At 40.8% G+C, this 16,763-nt stretch overlaps 3 protein-coding genes across 4 annotated transcripts; 1 reads left to right on the top strand and 2 right to left on the bottom strand.

The window, feature by feature from the left end:
- Nucleotides 1–996: 996 nt before the first annotated feature.
- On the bottom strand, nucleotides 997–2,049 carry LOC131880019 (failed axon connections-like). Its single transcript, XM_059226516.1, has one exon. The coding sequence runs from the start codon at nucleotides 1,940–1,942 to the stop codon at nucleotides 1,052–1,054; it is 891 nt and encodes a 296-aa protein (XP_059082499.1). The 5' UTR covers nucleotides 1,943–2,049; the 3' UTR covers nucleotides 997–1,051.
- An 813-nt stretch (nucleotides 2,050–2,862) lies between these two features.
- Nucleotides 2,863–3,531, top strand: LOC131880960 (signal recognition particle 19 kDa protein-like). Its single transcript, XM_059227693.1, has one exon. The coding sequence runs from the start codon at nucleotides 2,956–2,958 to the stop codon at nucleotides 3,466–3,468; it is 513 nt and encodes a 170-aa protein (XP_059083676.1). The 5' UTR covers nucleotides 2,863–2,955; the 3' UTR covers nucleotides 3,469–3,531.
- Nucleotides 3,532–4,078: 547 nt separating this feature from the next.
- Nucleotides 4,079–15,297, bottom strand: LOC131880959 (innexin inx2-like). Of its 2 annotated transcripts, XM_059227691.1 has the most exons (8): nucleotides 15,008–15,297; nucleotides 9,475–9,997; nucleotides 8,661–8,861; nucleotides 8,499–8,565; nucleotides 8,259–8,410; nucleotides 7,178–7,359; nucleotides 4,597–4,782; nucleotides 4,079–4,523 (listed from the first exon to the last, which is right to left on the bottom strand). In XM_059227691.1, exons 2-8 carry the CDS (start codon nucleotides 9,640–9,642, stop codon nucleotides 4,160–4,162), a joined length of 1,320 nt encoding a protein of 439 aa, XP_059083674.1. In that variant the 5' UTR covers nucleotides 9,643–9,997; nucleotides 15,008–15,297; the 3' UTR covers nucleotides 4,079–4,159. The 2 variants fall into 2 exon arrangements, with proteins under 2 accessions (XP_059083674.1, XP_059083675.1); XM_059227692.1 differs by lacking the exons at nucleotides 9,475–9,997; nucleotides 15,008–15,297 and adding an exon at nucleotides 8,924–9,031 and having other exon boundaries at nucleotides 4,080–4,523.
- Between the last annotated feature and the right edge of the window lie 1,466 nt (nucleotides 15,298–16,763).

Raw genomic sequence — 16,763 nt, 5'->3', positions numbered from 1 at the left:
ATTGTTTCCTACACATATGGAAGAGAGCCTCAATATCAGCCATTCTCTTTAACTGTAGCATTGATGCGATGCCAAGATACGGTGGCAGAAGCTTCAGGCATGAAATATTTTACAAAATCTTTGAGATTGAAAAATCAATGCCGATAATGATGAGCAGAGCAGTCCACCAAATTAATGCACAAGAAATTGGCTGAAATGCAATTGAAAAAGCAACAAAAGGAGGCAAAAACATGCAATGAAATACATAAAAAACGCGGACAATTATTCTTTTTGCAAGGGTCAGTAGCAGGCAAATGACGTAACAAAAATAATGGCATAAGCAAAATTTCAAGGGCAAACTTCAAAAAATTTAGCACTCAACTCTACGGAATTATTTTAGCAGACCTTCTTTTGTATTTCAAGCGCGCCACACTACAAAAGCCAAGGGAGTTCACGCATACTAGGCTGCTAAATGAACTCGTATTACTTTATTATGTGCTTTGAACAAAAGCAGTTTGCGTCAAGGCAAAACATGTGTGGTTACATCATGCAATATTAAATGCGTGTATGAATAAGCATACCATAGGAATGGAAGTAAATCTTTCCTTCATTGAATAGTTTGGGCATGATCTGGGAATAAAAGTTTAGAGCAATGTGTTTTTGAAGGCTATCAAGACTTAACCTTGAAGGGTTGTCCTGTCCAAAATGCAAGAAATCAGTCACGTCTTTCAAAGGAAAAGTCATTTGAAAACTAAAGGATGCAATAACCATGAAATAGTGGAATAGATTTGTTTTGCATATTGTCGGTATTTTTTTACAATTTCAAAGTAAGGAGGTAAAATCAATGGAAAACTAAATAGTATGAGCAAAAGTGTTACCAATGCAAAAATGGCAAAATCATGCACATAATGCGTAGAGATTAGAAAAAGTTCCGCTCTTTTCACTCCACGTTCTTCACCGTCTCAGCAAAATTAATCATTATCACACATTATATCATATCATTACTTACGAATTGAGTATTGTTTGAGCACATGCGTTTATTTACGAGACTTTCAAGTATCCCATGGATAGATCACTTTTTGTTCTGAACCTCGTCCCAATCTGGCCAGTACTTTTCTTTCATGCGTTCCATGTGGAGAAATAGGTTGTTCCACTTGTCTTTGGTCTCTGTCCTATACACTAAATCATCTTGCGAGCAATGAAAGATCATGACCATAAAGCCAAACAACGTGCAATCCACCTCGGTGGGCGTGTCGCCCAACAAGAAGGGTTTGTCTCCCAAATATTCCGAAATGGCTTTCAAATCCCCCAAGCACAATCGTTCCACCTCATCTTGGGTGTGCCGTCCCATGCCATGAGCTTCAGCTTGGCCCAAAAGTCGCCGCCCCGCCCATCTAAACATCAGCCGAGTCACATTCACGGGCAAGGGCAAGGGCTCAAAATTGTCCACGGCATGATATCCCCGCTGATAAATCCAGCGATCCAACACAAACCCCCAATAGAAATGATCTTCCAACATGATACGGAACGCATTACCCGCCCCTTGGTCACGCCCACTAAACCCTTTGGAGGGACTTCGGTCCAAAATGTCATTTAAGTGGAGAATGGCTAGTTGCGAATCGGCCACATCTTTCCCGTTGACCGTGATCCAAGGGCACTTCTGCTTGTGGCTTAAGTACTCCTCGAAATCGTTGACATACTTAATGCCCGTCATACGCAAAAAGGTCTCTAATTTGATGGAAAAGGGCGACGGATTGGGGCAAAATCGAGCGCGTGGAAATTGATGCAAAACCACCACGTTTTGACCCGCCAAACGCCATTGCTCTCTTAAATAGGCCAATCGGTCTTTTCGCCGCTTCCAGTGCCACACCATCAAGGTCAAGATGACCAGGCTCACGCCGATTAGGACCCGCAACCAGAAGTATTCCTTCAAGAATTCTCGTAACGATCCCCACACGCCCATTTTGGGGCAGTAATAACTTGAAACCGGCGGATAATCAGAGGGATTGAGCGCGAATAATGGCAAGACCGAAAGTTGATGATTTTACTCGATAGATGGAGGTGCGGCGGATTTTTTTTATCAGGGAGACCTCTTCTTTGGCGTATCAAACCTCTGAACCCATCGAAAGCTAATGGTAAGGTACCATCATGTTCGAATCAAAATATTTAGTCATTATCTCTTAATACCCTTGGTTTTCAATGCCCCTTCAATGGTGCATTTTCGACGCCTTTGTTTTGTTTCTTGGCATTTTCAATTGTGAGTTTTGTTCAAAAAAGTTCCGTCACCTTGCTAGGAAAAAAAACGAGCAGCGCTGCCAAACGGCCACCTCCAGGGTCAAAATCAGGAAAGTACGTTTCCTTACTGTTGAAGCCTGAATCCATAGGTGAAGCCAAGGTCAAGCACAACCATGCAGCGATTACCACTTAAAATTTGCTGAACTGGTGAGTGTCGCAAAAGTATTGATATTGGTAAAACACAAGCCTAATTAGTTGTATATTGCGAAAAAGTCTTAACTTGAACAAATTCATTCATGTCTTCATTCAAAAACAGTAATCGGCATAATTTCAAAGGCCCCATCAGTTGAAGTGAGCTCGTTATTCCCAGCATCTTTCAATGATGGCAGAAAATGCAACCCATAGCTATGGAATATCCCTGGCAGGATATTTGTAGACTACCTAAATTGTCTTTTGCTAAGAAACCTACTTCACGTTGAATGATACATTGGATAGAGAATTACTGCTTTAATCACTTTGTTAACAGTGACATAACTGCTAAGTAGCGCTAGGGTCACTTGTTACCAGCTAACTTCAAAAGCTTGGTTACTTGGGAGCCCTAACTGGCCTCGAATGATGCGCTTCAATTGGCAGGACTGAACTACCCAGAGACACGTCGCCGCATCAGCTGACAGTTGGTCAAAAATCGAAGACACTAACTACCACAAGATAAAAAATTCAGGAAAAGATTGTCCCCATATCATGGCTGCGGCAGGTCCAGTGAATCCCCCTCAGCCAGTCCATGCCCATGCCCAACGGGGCCCACCCCCTCTTCGCAATTTCAGTCCGGATTTCAACCACTCTGACCCAGAGCGATGGGTGTGCATTTATCCCGCTTACCTGAACGCGTGTAAAAGCCGTCAAGAAGGGCGAATCCTTGCCAAAAACCAATGTGTGGAGAACCCGACCTTCATGGAAATCCGAGAAGCCTTGGCTAGTAACGGCTGGAATCACATTGTTGAACGCAAGATTTACCCTAGGGAACGCTCCAAGGAATTTGAGTACTTTGGTCGGATTCGGATTCAGCTCAAGAACGATGATGGCACGCCCATGCGAAAGGACTTCCCGGATCGGGAGAGTGTGCTCAAATATCTGGGACAGACCATTCCTCAACTGAAATCCAGATTGAATAAGCCGCATGGTACGCCCGCAGATACGGCACCCGTGCCGCAAAGCTCAGGCGGGGGCAATAAAAAGGGCAAGAAGAAGAAGTAAACCTCAAGGGCAAGCCCTTTCCATTTTTTGTTGCTAATAAATACCGCTTGTTGTGGCGTGAAATCCTGGTCTCGAAACATCACTCATAGATGGCGCCCGAAGATGGACCAACGGGACCAATCTTGACAAAAATGGGGCATAGGACATTTTGAATTGGCTTCCACCTTGTAAGTTTCATCTCTAGACCAAAGCTTTTCCCTTCTTTCAAAATATTTAGCTTTTTATTCTTCTCCGAAAAATGGAACGTAATGTATCTTTTTTTTATGTGTAAAATAAAATAGCTCTTTTTCTCATCAACACCTCAGCAAGGAAAGAGGTCGCACATGGCATTTTACAGGGGGGTTTTGTCGAAAAGGTGAAAATTGGTTATCTATGAATTGCGCAAATATCCCATGCCTGCTCAAGAACTAATCTGAGATGCTTTTTGAAAGGTATTTTCCCAAAGATTATCCTTGCACTAGTTATATATAGGAAAGAAAAATGCTACTGGGAATCTAGGCATTTCAGCAGACCCTTGCTCGGAAATTAGAACTATCAAGGGCTTTGAGGTGAGGCTTCATTAAATAGGTAAAGTGCCCATTCACCTCGTGAGGATCTATTGTGTTGCATCAATCGCAAGTAAGAATTCAGTTGGTTGGAGGCGTTTTATTAGGCCGCACGTGCGGACCAAGGACATTCTTGGATATGAAGGTTAGATATTATATGGCATTCCGATCTTGGTGTGTGCTCGACCTCCGTGAGGTCGCCGGCGCATAGTTCCACTGCCGTTTTTCTCGTCACCAGAGGGCGTGGTGGAATCGTCCTCGGCATCCCGCAGATGCGAGGACGACCTCTGGCGGAGACGACGTTTCCGGGGATGTTCTCCGTTCCTGATATTGACATACATGGTATTTTCCAAGTAGCGCAACAGATATCGGTAGAAATGGGTGTTGGAATTCCGTCCCAATTGGTACAAGACCCACCAGTCACCCAGATAGCATCTCGACAGGATCCTTTGGACCGTCTTCCGGTCTGAGGTGGAAAACATTCGAGCCCGAACCAAGAGCAAAAAGGACCTGAAATTTGGATCTCGAGTAACTTACGAAGGAAAAGTTTCATCTTTGTAACCTAATGTAGACCCTAACTTACCGCGTGAATGGAATCAAAATGACGAATAGCCTATACACAAGGTGACATCCGGTGAGAAGTGTCAGGAAGTAGAACCAAAACCAGAGTAGCAAATAGATCTTTTCGTTGATGATGTTGAGCGAGAGAACACACAGAGAATTGAATTTCTGCTCGCCGGCCGCTGTTCCCACACTGTGGAACGTGCAACTGGAATGAAGGAGGACAGATCTCATTTCTGCTTTATCACAATGTTTTCTTCTCCTTCGAGGATTGAGACTGATTTTGAAGGCACAAAGGAAAGAAGGGCAACACTTTGGACGGCCTCGACAAATATCTGGCCCAGTCATCTCCAGTCAGCTTTTTATCCAGCCTAAATGAAATGCAAAGCTTCCTCCATGGCTTCAATCCATGAGAATATACCATCGAATGTTTATCTTTTAAAGTAAGGTCTGATAATTTTCATCGGAGGCTTCGCATTTTTACACTCAGTCCTACAACTGCAAAAAGTAAGACAAATGTAAAAAAAAAAAAATATGGAAACTGGTCAAAGAAATTTACGGAGGTAACAGTAATAAACTTATATTTGAAAATTGTCCAGACCTATTCAAACCCACGGACGCATTTGTAATGAAAAAGGTGTACAGGTCAAATGTCTACATCTATCATAAAACCGTTTCCCAATATCGCTGATAATTACATAACTGGGCATAAATAAGATTGAAAAGATTGCAAAGGATATTAACCAAATCTAGATTAGTTCTTTATGACTTTTATTGTCTTGAGACCCTTTATCTTTGCTGGGATTATGCCATGGCTTAAGCGGTAAACCATCGTATATCATGTATTCCATTAGTTTATCCCATGGGATAGAGAGCACATATAAGGTTTAAAACCTTCACCTATTTTATTGAAACATAACGCCTACGGTTGAATTTGTTGCTGCGCTCTTTTCGCCGAGTCTAAACATTAGATGACCCTAAGGAAAGTTTTTAACGAAACGTCTTCTTCGCAATCACAGACCAACCCTACAGAACAAGGATGCTTCAAAGTGGCGAATTCGAGTGTATTGCATGACAAAACATTAAGAACCATGATATAATGTATAAAATGGCTTGCAAAAATCTTTTTCTATTCAATCAGTTTGAACATGCTTTTTTCAAACTTGCAAAACACTTGTTCCTTTTGCTCTTCTCCACGCATTGGAGGAGAGCAAAAGGAATGAGTGTTTTTTTTTTATTTCCAAAAGCTCGAAAAAAACTTGCCAGATTATTGTAAAAAATCAAAATATGTTGTTTTAAAAGGAGAATAGCTAAAAAGAGCTACAAATCATAGATAAATTTTATTGTTGTTGTTTTTGACAAAAAAATCGCTGATGGATGTATTTAGTCTACTGCTATATTTTATAAAGTAGCGGCAGTTTGTTCTTTTCATTTTTCACGTCTGTTGTTAAAGTAAGCAGGAAGCAGCCATAGCGTATGAGGCGACATGTGTTTTTAAAAATGTACTAGAAGCTTGGTAAAAGAAGTAAAAGTGTGCACATGAAAACAATAAGTTGCTGTCAAAATCCGTTAGTGGTTAAACTTGAGGTGGTAAACTTTATGATGGGTTTGTAACATAGAGCTTAATTCTAAATTAGTTTCCACTTTCAAAGGGCTTCAGTGTGCACAAAAAATTGCAGAACGGGAAAAGTGTTTAAAATGTACCATCTGTTCACAATTGAGCTTCATGCGCAAATATGCAATTGTAATTTCTATGACAGTTCTGAATAATACAGGTCCATTTTAGTCAATAAAATAGTTGTACAAGGTGTATCAAAAAGGGCTGCATAATTGGATATCTATTAACTGGGCCCCGAAAAAAGCTTTGATCCTGAAAAAAGCCCCTTAAACATATTTGGCTCTTTTCAACCAAAAAAGATACATCTATTTGAAACTGAATCGAAAATGTTTTTACTAGGCTTATATACATATTGGAGTGCTACAAACACAGGGCTTCTTGTTCCGTTTTTTTCTGAAGTACCCTTAGTGTATGGAGATGACAATTTCTCAAATAATCTAGCACGTAAGACCTCTTGCTTTCCCAAACAATATTGCCCTTAAAAAAAAACTCTTAGATGTGTCAATTACAAGTCATTTTCCACGAGCGAGAGACTCAAAGTTCCCAAAAGTTCAAAATCCTAAAGCAGACTATTGTCTCTCATTGATCCACCCTCGTACAAGTCGGAAAGGGTTGTTGGCAGAGTTCCCTACGAAGTTGCAACCGAGATCATAATTAAGTTTCCTGGCGTCCAATAATCCAGAGCAAGCCCAGGACATCCACTAACAATCTGGCTGGTTCCAAACTTGAGTGGGATCCATCCAGCTTCTTGGTGCTCAAGTCGAGCAAGATGGAACATTCATTAGCTCCCTCTTCTCAGTCCGGTCGGTGACTGTGGGACGCATTACGTGTAAATGAGTCAAGGATGAGATGGCTCAAAGTTTCCCAATACTTAATCAATCTCAAGGCAATCAAGCAAGTGGAGGAGGTATTTTTCGCTCAAGTGCCCAAGGGCAGAAATGGTAATTGGACGCAAATCACGTTAGTTAACCGATCTGCAACTCACCTGGTGACGGTGGGAAAGGCTGTGCACATTGGGTTGGGCAAATCTCGGCGTTCGGCATGAGAATGCATGTAGAACTTCATCACTTGGGAACCATAACGAAGGAACCGACCCCCGAGGAACATGTCCGTAAAGAAAATGTTGAACACATCGATGAAGAAGTTGAGCACCTCACAGATGAAATACTAGTAAATGTGGGTTAAAAAAAAGGTCAATTTCTAGCAGAAAGCAAAGATCGTTGATTGTGGTTTTGTCTACTGAGTAAAAAACATATTTTTGAACGAACTACGCTGGAGAGTTGACTTTTCTCATTTATTATCATGGATTGTTTCAAAAGCTATCCTTTTTATCAAACCTCTTCAAGATATGAAAATATGATAAAATGACTTCATTGAAGTTTTGTCAATATTTTAACAAAATTTATATTGTTCTTCGATTTGAAACGGAAGTTTCAAATCATGGCCTTCGTAAGGGGTCATATATCATCAATGAAATTCTCACGTGCAGAATCATGCTTTTTGAATGCATACTTTTTAGTACTGATTTTAGCCCTTAGATCTGGTCCCACTACTTTTGAGGGTTAATTTTAAGAACAAATCCAAAAATTAAGGACACTCTTATGTGCACAGTTACCCTAATTTGAATCGAGTAAAAAGATGTATAAAAGCTTAAAAAGATAAAGAAAGAGGACGTTCATTTTTGGATCAGCATGTCCAAAGAGTTGGTATTTTTTACAAGATCAATATCAATCTCTTTATTGAAAAGCAATCCTCATTCAAAGTTTTCCATCGTCTCGACATTTTTCTTCCGGTAAGGTTAGAATTGTTCGATGTTTTAATCTTGAAAGCCCTACCCTGAGGAAAATAACACTTTGATTTGCGAACCTTGATCTGAACTCCAACTTAAGGAAATGATGACATGCTGAATTAAAAGCCAAATTGCCGAAGCATCTTTTGAAAATGCTATACTTTTCTTTTTGATATCAACATATCCTGGGTATTTCTTGTGCAATTTTGCCATGTTGCCTAATTGCTATTTCACAACTGTAATTTGTATGAAGAGGCACAGAAAATGGAGAGGATACCTGTAAGAAGTATCCGTTGTTATGATGAAGGGTGCTTTGGAAGAAGTTGGCGTACTTTTTGGCAACGGTCTCTCTGACCAGGATCGAATCCACATCCTCCAAGGACACTTCGTCCACGGTGCTTAGCATCAAGCTTTGTTTGGAGTCCGATCCTGTGTGCAAAAAGAGGTGAACGAGGATTATTCCTTGGTCCACGTCCATTCTTGATGGAAAGGCCATCATTTGCTGGCCTTCGCTTACCGAAAGCTTCCATCAAACCGCCTTCAAAGGATTTCCATAACTTTCTCGGAATGTAAAAAATAAGAGCCTGAAACAGAGGAAAGGGGAAGCGAAAACATGGATGTAAGATAAGAAGAAGGCCGGCCTTCAATGATCCATGGATGGATCGAGCGCTAATGCTACCTGGAAGACCAAAGTAAAGGGCACCCATTGGTAAAAGGCCGTATCGGGAGTGTTGGAGGCCACCAAATGGATGGCCGAGTTCTCAGACAGAGAAGTGTCCAAGATGCAACCCACGTTGCCTTGATATTCGCTTCTGACATGAAATGTGGAATGGATCCAACAATAATCGTCCATCACTTTCGAACTCACGCCACTGGCAGTCTAAAAAAAATAAGAAAACAATCAATATCACATATCAGTCTTGAAAATAAAATATCTACTGCCTTTTTGTGATGTAGTTGAGTTTGGTACGTGTACATTTTACATATTCCATTTGTCAGTGTTTATCGAACAGCCAATGCTAAAACTGCGTTTATCTATCAACGTTTCCTCAATTTCAAGATTTAGGAGCATCTTATCAATTCCCGTTATTTATAGGCCCACATATTTGTTGTGTCAAGTAGAGACAGAGGCCAAGTTGTAAATTATTGATGCGGATCCACCCGACAAAAGATTGATCGACTTGAGTATGCTAAAATTCCCTTTGAGTGTCGTGATTTAAATCTCTGCAGCTTGAGATTGCTTTCTGAGCGTCGAGCTTGAATAGCGAATGGAACTCATTTGATGCACCGAGTAAATGAGAAACATTTGTCGCCTTGAATCTCAATGAATCCCTCGGCATCGTCACATTATCATTCTGACTCAGACGTCTTTTCTCAACTCTAACTTGAGACTCAAAACCGAGACGTTTCCCAATATCCCAGTTCACCCTCGCATCCTCGCACCCTCCTCAAACCAAGAAAACGAGACAATCAATGACCACCCCCCTACTTACCTGACAATTAATTGGGTCTCCAAAGTATTGTTTAGCCACCCCAACAGCGGAACTGGTCAGGAGGATGAGCACCGTGATTCGATAATGCAACCGAAATATCCAATTATCGATACTGATATCCTCCGTTTTAAGCAGATAACGCACACTAGAGAGCAAGTCCAAAGCCATCTTAGGATTCAAGTCCCTACTCGTTTCACGGCGAAGTGGTGGTGAAGGCAGTCATCTTTAGATTCAATGGTCCCGAAATTGATGGCAGTACCAGAGTAGTCGATGCTATTGGAGGGCTACTGAGACAAAGGCCAAGGCGCGGTTGTATCGCCCTTAGGCTCCATTGTTGTCAATTGGGCCTCTGTGTGGTGTGCACTATGGCCTCCCTTTTGAGGACCTCTTCATTGAGCGTGGTGAGGTTGGAAGGGATGATACGGGCGGGACCTTGTTGCTTTTTATGAGAACATCATCCACGATTGTTGAAGGAAGAGAGTCTTCTTTGTTTTGACTGCAGATGTCCTTATTTATTCAAAACCTAGGGGAGGAACACAGAGAAAGAGAAAGATGAATGAATAGTATTTTGGGTCAAAGTAGGCGGTACTTTCTGGGTCGAGGTTGAGCAGAGCAGATGATGTTGTTTTCTATCTGTTCACTTGTATATGATACATATCTTTTCACGTAGCCAAATGGATCTTATATCTCTTTTTGAAAGAGTTTTGGTCGCAACCAATTAATCGTTTAAAAAGGTATGTTCATTTTTTACCCTTGAGAACAGTTAGCGATTACAGTTTCAAATAATCTTTTGATTTGTCAACTCTTCTGGTCATCATCCTTCACCAATGAACATTGATATCATAGCCTAGTGTACTGGGTCGAAACTTGTTTCATTTTGAGGAGTTTGAATGTAACATATGTACCTTCTGGCCTGTAAAGTCAGCCCTCTCTACAATAAGATATAACGCTGGCTTTTACATCGTGATCTTAACTCCTTGAACAACGATGAAATGATTAATCAAACTATTTGGTTTATTAGTTTATCCCATATCAAAGCCATTATCCTTCCAAAATTTGAGCCACTTCATGTCTTAATAGAACTTTATCTATAAAAAATAGCTGACCAAGCGGTAAAATGGAGTGTACCCATAAAGGTAACGAGTCCAAATGGTTCCTAATGAATAACATTTAACCCTTGCGAGATGAAGGACATTTTTTAAGAATTAAAGATAAAGACTTTTTGGAAGCCAATGAAGCTTACATATCAAATATGCTATTTGGTACAGAATATTGTTTCTGTTGTATTAACACAAAAATGCAAAAGTGTCAAGCATTTGAATGGAGCCCCTTTTCTTGGAATTATTTCCAAAAATTTGCCTTAAAATGGTGATGTGAGAAACAATGACTCACACTCACGTAAACCATTGTACTGAATTTTGCCATATGAAGTATCTTCATGAGTCCACCTCATCGGATATGCTGGTGATTTCAGTTGAGCAGCGAAACATTCCACAGATTAAGGGCGGATCATTTGGATAAATGGACCGGATAGTGTGTGTCAAAAAAACATTCGCCTTTTGTCTAGCCAGAGGGGACAACCAAAACACACAGAGAACCATTCTGGCCTCCCTTGCCAAACTTGAATCCAAGGGTTTCAGACAAGAAAAATGGTCATTTTTTTCCATAGGAAACCAACCAACCCTTATGGTCTGTTCTCCCTCTGTCTCCTGCGACTTTCCTTGCATGGAACAGTCTACAGTGTACTGTGCGTAGTCATTCTTGCCTCTAAATTCCTCATATATCATCATTTCCCAGTGTCCAAAAATGCATATGTGAGTTGTGTGCTTGACGGGGGAACTTGATCTGATACAATCACTCAAGCACAGCAAAATTATGACAGATGTGTAATAACATGGTGAATGGCAAAGCCTACTCGTTCCCTTCCTTCGCCTTTGGGGGCTTTCGTTTTCATTGGGTTGGTCCTTTTTTCCTTTCAGGCAAATGGTGCTTTGTATGCGCTCCATGAATTCCTCGTATGGAACAGCCCTTGACCCTCAGTCTGAAGGTTTGTCAAGATTTGGCACATGTTCCACACTTTATTGCATATTAAGCCTGCCCATGGCACCCAAACAAGTGTCAAACAGTTTAACACTCCCGAAGCTCAATAGAGCTGGTTCAAGAGAACTGTATTCCTCACGTGAACCACCAAGATCCATAGGGTTGAGGAATTGCTCTGTTCCCTGCGGTCTTTGGGAATTTTCCCCCTGGAGCTGACACAAGTTTTTTCACGCCTGGCCGTAGTATGGGTCTGTCCAGCAGTCAGTGGTATGCTCGTATGCTAATGTGATGGATATTTTGTGAAATGGACCTTGAAAATGGCCTTTGATAGTCCCACCCATTGATATGGGCCAAGTCGTTCGTGCACGGATCCCTGAAGGCTTGGGTGACAGGTTCGATGATTCCGTCTCTGGTCACCAGCCTATAAAAATCCTGGCTTTAGATAACAGAGGTTAGAGGCCATCTACAAGGGTAACGTTGAGAGGCAGGGCAATGATTTGGGACTCTTTGACTATGTTTTTATACAATCTAAGAGATTAAATATTGAAACGGGCATGTAAATTTTGCAAGATAACGGAAAATGTTTTACATATAATTTCAGTTGGAGGAGAAATATTGAATGAAATCGTGTCGCATCTCTTTGGGATGGCCTCTTGGCAGGCTCCATATGAGACACTTTCAAAGTGTTTCAGGCACGACCTCCAACTTTTTAAGGGGGATTTGATGGACTTTTGAGGCTCTGACGAGGGAAAGAAGTCCTTTTGGTCAAGCCGTCGATTTCCTTGTTCCCATTATTATCATCTACTGTTACCAAATATTCTGAAATCTGTAACTACCCGTGGGATGATGAGAGCAGTCGATAGTTGTCTTGGCAAGCATATTATTACTCCATCTTAGACATTTTCATCAACATATCTCACAGCTTGGAATCACTTTGACCGGTACGCCGTACATTGGTTTCGTGCAAAATGTGGTAGGAAAAGAGAAAGAGAGGTCCCTTGGGAAAAATTGTCCATAAAATCTCGAGATGAAGAACCCATCTGAGGCCAGGAACCATCTTGCTATGATGGCTCAACTGTGTTGGAAGGGCCACCCAGTTTATGAGCCCATTACAAACGGGAATAAACATAACTAAATCCGTCTGTGAAGGGTTGGAAAATTGGGATTATGGGAGAAGCGACTGCCAATTTGTACAAGTCCGATCGACATGGATGGTTCTTACTCACCATACACTTCCTGTACCAACAAAAATTGGTCATGAGAAAGAAAACTTACAAATAATTTTTCTCGTCTCTAGGCCAGCTTGGTATTTTTGAAACAGTGCACATGCTCTTTTGAAGTAAAGGCATTAACGAAATGATGATAAGATCATAAATTGGATTATAAAAAAGACAAACCTTCCATTAAACACCTGCCTTTTGGATAAAAAAATGAAGGTCGTGATGGTAGAGGCTAAAATGCAAAAATAAATCACTCAGCTTCGTTGACAGATTGTTCCTACTTTCACCTTCTTAATAGTAGCTACAATACAGAAGGTGTATAATCGCATCCGACACTGGGGTTCGAACCCATGGCACCTGGGTTAATAAAGCTTTGCCTTCTCTGCTCTGCCATGTGAACTGCCCTGCCACACTAATTCCTGACTCACAAACCTGTGCCTTTGAATTTTTCATGCCATTATGTTTTATTCTATTTTGACCAAAATATGTTTGCTTTTTACCTGTTATCAACCACGTTCCCTATAATGCATTGAAAATATTTCATTACTTTTAAAGATATTTCAGACGGTAACAAATCGAGAAGAATATTTCTTGTTTTATTAAAAAAGTTGGCTCGAAGCCGTAAAATTAGTATATCATTAAAATCACATTAAACGGTCAATCAGACAACAGAATAGAATATCAAAATTATCAGATGTGTTTGTTGCAATTTCATTAGAAATATCATGCGCAAATGAAAGTAACTATTGGAAGCTACAAGTTGTAGGCTCCAGTCAGTACCTTTCATGAACATACTAGATACATTTGCGATCTCAACCACTCATTTGAATTAGTTTTGTTCCCTTAAGCGATGCTTTATTAGCTAAAAATTGTATATCAAGTCACTTGAAACACATTTGAAGGAAATATTTTAGTTATGAAAGTTTAAATTGCAACCACAAATATTGCACCATTGTTTCCACAAAAATATTGCTGGAATTTGTTTAGCGGTTAGTATTTCTTATTTGAAGGGTGCCTAAAACCTTGGTGCATATTTGACCCACAAGAACTTCCTCAAAATGCCACATATTTCAACGAAATAGCAACAAAATGCTCAATTAGGTATGTTTAGCACATTCATGAAATATTTATTTGAAAATATGCGTCTTCAATTTGTTTCAAGTGACCTTATCCTTATACTATTTTCAGTCAAGATAGCATTCCATAAGATAACAAAGATAATTTATTACTTGTCTGAGATGAAAAAATTTTTTAAAAAAAAGGATATGTTCATCAATTATTACGAAGTGGCCGTTAGCGCATTTGGTGGCCAATTTTGACGAAAACATGATTCAATTAACTTGCGATAACTACGTAGCCGCTTGGTATATGCTCTTGAAATTTTAATGTGTGAAATTTTTACAGATGTGTCCTTAAGTATGGTTTAAGTGTCACTTTATACTTTTTTGATCGTCAACTGAATTTCGTTATCTAACAACATTTTAAGTACCCATGGAGAGGAAACGTTATGTAGTGATTAACGCATGAGACATGCCCTCGATTCCATTCGATTCTTCGCCCAGACCTTTCATAAGGAAACTTTAAGACGCGAACCACGCCCACAGACGGACAACCAATCTGACAGCTGGCTTCGCTAGCCAGGCGAGCCTCAACCCTTCGACCCTAACAACCTAAACCATTGTATTTCGATATAATGCAAAAAATTGGTTTGATTAGATAGCTGCAAAATTTAGCACCATGTGTCAACCAACTCGAGGTTTTTGTGGCTAAAAAACTAAAAGAAGATGTATAAGAATGATCTACAATCTATTTGTATAAAATAAATTTTTCAACGATTAGAAAATGTCATGCGGTTAACTCCAATTTGCAAGAAAAAAAGAGAAAAGGAAGGGGTCGTAAGAGCTGTCTTCCTTTTTTTCTGAAGAGCATGTTCTCCTAGTGACATATTTGATAGATGAGTCTTTTTTAACCTCGGATTTTAACGATTCACAGGAAATTTGTTCCCAGATCTTTTTCTCTCTCAATCAAGATCAAAACCAGATGGAAGTTACTAAAGTCGAATCCTGAGGAATATCATCATGAAGCAAAACGTGACTGAGTCCAACCCAATTCAAGTCCATGTGTCTCACGTGACCATTGATTCCACCGTTCTGATCTTTGTCATGTCGATTATTGCCATTGGCTTGATTCTCAGTGTGTTGATTCGAAAATTAGACACGTTACGACGGAAACGAAAAGTATACCCCAAGCAATGAGCCCTAATTTCCACGTACCTTTCCATGTTCCATGTTCAATCGGTTCTACTTGGAGACACATCACTTGTTCCACGACTGCTCAGAATCGCCTTGTTCCATCCTATTTTGGGGGTCCTCTCGCGAAGCGGTCCAACGAACTCCACAAAAGCGGACATCCAGAACTGCGAACACGGAACAATCTTCACCCCCAAAAGACCCTCAACTTTCCACTTGGAACCCGACGGAGACGCCGAGGATGAGGCTGGAAGAGGCAGGAAAACCTGGGAAAACGGGCATCCCTTAGCCTCAAAAGTGGGAATCCTGTGACTTTTCTATTTGACAATACAAGAGAAGAAACATGGAACCTTATCGTCATACCAAATGCAATGGAACTTGACCACAATAATTCTCAAATTGTAAAGGAGAAAGTTTACTGTGTTAAGCTCGATTCGTCAGTTTGGATTTCGAAACTGAATAGGTCTCCTCTTTACTTTTTCTGTTTTCACCCATTACTCAAGTGATATTGTCTTTCGATTCTGATCGCCAAGAGGGGAGGCCATTCCTCGATAAAATCAAAATGTCTGCTGACCAAAAGGCCAATCACGCCCAGCATGTGTTCTTCATTGAGCCTTGTTTCTAAGTCCCATAAATCAAAATCATCCTGGAGGCCATTATTTCAGAACTAATAAAAGACAAATTGGCCAGCTAGAGCCCCAATTTTGGCACTACACAATAATTGTGGCAAAAAGAGGTGCTCGCCTCTGAAGAAGAGGCTGGTGGAACACCATGAGGTAGGACATGTGAGTGGAACTCAACGTCAAATAAAGTGTTCCTCGTCCGGTTTTGGCCTCACTCCAAGGATCCAAATCACCTGCCTCCTTAGCGACCCTGCCGTGAATGAGCCCTTGTTCCAATTTGATTAGAGTCCTTGGACCTAAAGATCCACCACTGATTGATAGATCGTTGGGTGGGTCCCTTTAATTGGGGAGCCACGTTTTTTACCGCTCAGCTGACCGTCCCATGACTAGAATTTTCCGTGCTCCAAGTAATGAATCTAGTTTAGCACACTAAATCGTGGTCCAGGTTGATCCATTTGGGCAAGCAGAGTTGCAACACATGTATCCCATAGCATCTCATTTACGCGTTGGCATCATTTTTTCTCATACAAATGCCCGCTGGTTGCAGCAAACTCACATTTCCATCTTGGAACTGGTCGGATCAAGTTGGTGATGAGGAAGAAAGATCCGTGGCAATCCATTTTTCCATATCTAATCCTGAACTAATTTCATTTCAGCAAGTTCTCTGCTTCCTCTTCCTCCACTCCCCTCACTCCCAAATAGCTTATCCCTTTTGCCGTTCCTCCCTCATTAAAGAGGTGCATCTTCCAAAGTACAACATTTTGGAGCTAACTCGAGACTCGGTAATGACTTCTGGCGGTTTTCTCCCTAACCACTTCCAAGGCATGATTGATTTAGAATTGCTTCGATCCCACCCATTTCAAAGACATGAGTGGCGCCTATGGAAACCTCGAAGATCTAGGTTCGGTGATGTCCTTCATTCATATTTCATTTTTTATTAAGTTATGTATGTGGAAGTTGTTCGCAATAAGTTCAGAACTATGAAACATAGCGCACTCTAAATCTCGCCATCTCCTCTCATTGAACCTTGCTAAACACTTCACCCTCCTCAAGTTGAACTCGAGGCCAAAAGCGGATTTGAAACTTTTTTGTTTGTCGGCTTGCCGTAAAAGATCTTGTCTGGGAAAGGAAGAGCAAATTTGGACCATGTCCAGGTC

The sequence above is a fragment of the Tigriopus californicus genome, chromosome 5 (genome assembly GCF_007210705.1).
Source record: "Tigriopus californicus strain San Diego chromosome 5, Tcal_SD_v2.1, whole genome shotgun sequence".
Taxonomy (NCBI): domain Eukaryota; kingdom Metazoa; phylum Arthropoda; class Copepoda; order Harpacticoida; family Harpacticidae; genus Tigriopus; species Tigriopus californicus.
Note: the sequence above shows the minus strand (reverse complement) of the source record. Positions and strands in the feature narration are given on the sequence as shown.

What these genes read in the sequence shown, in the direction of transcription:
- LOC131880019 (XM_059226516.1), bottom strand. Translation starts at nt 1,942, where the DNA reads ATGGGCGTGTGGGGATCGTTACGAGAATTCTTGAAGGAATACTTCTGG.
- LOC131880960 (XM_059227693.1), top strand. Translation starts at nt 2,956, where the DNA reads ATGGCTGCGGCAGGTCCAGTGAATCCCCCTCAGCCAGTCCATGCCCAT.
- LOC131880959 (XM_059227691.1), bottom strand. Translation starts at nt 9,642, where the DNA reads ATGGCTTTGGACTTGCTCTCTAGTGTGCGTTATCTGCTTAAAACGGAG. An exon ending in CCTTTACTTTGGTCTTCCAG is followed by an intron (nt 8,566 to 8,660) that starts GTAGCATTAGCG and finishes CCTCTGTTTCAG; the next exon opens with GCTCTTATTTTTTACATTCC. An exon ending in CGGTTTGATGGAAGCTTTCG is followed by an intron (nt 8,411 to 8,498) that starts GTAAGCGAAGGC and finishes TTTTGCACACAG; the next exon opens with GATCGGACTCCAAACAAAGC.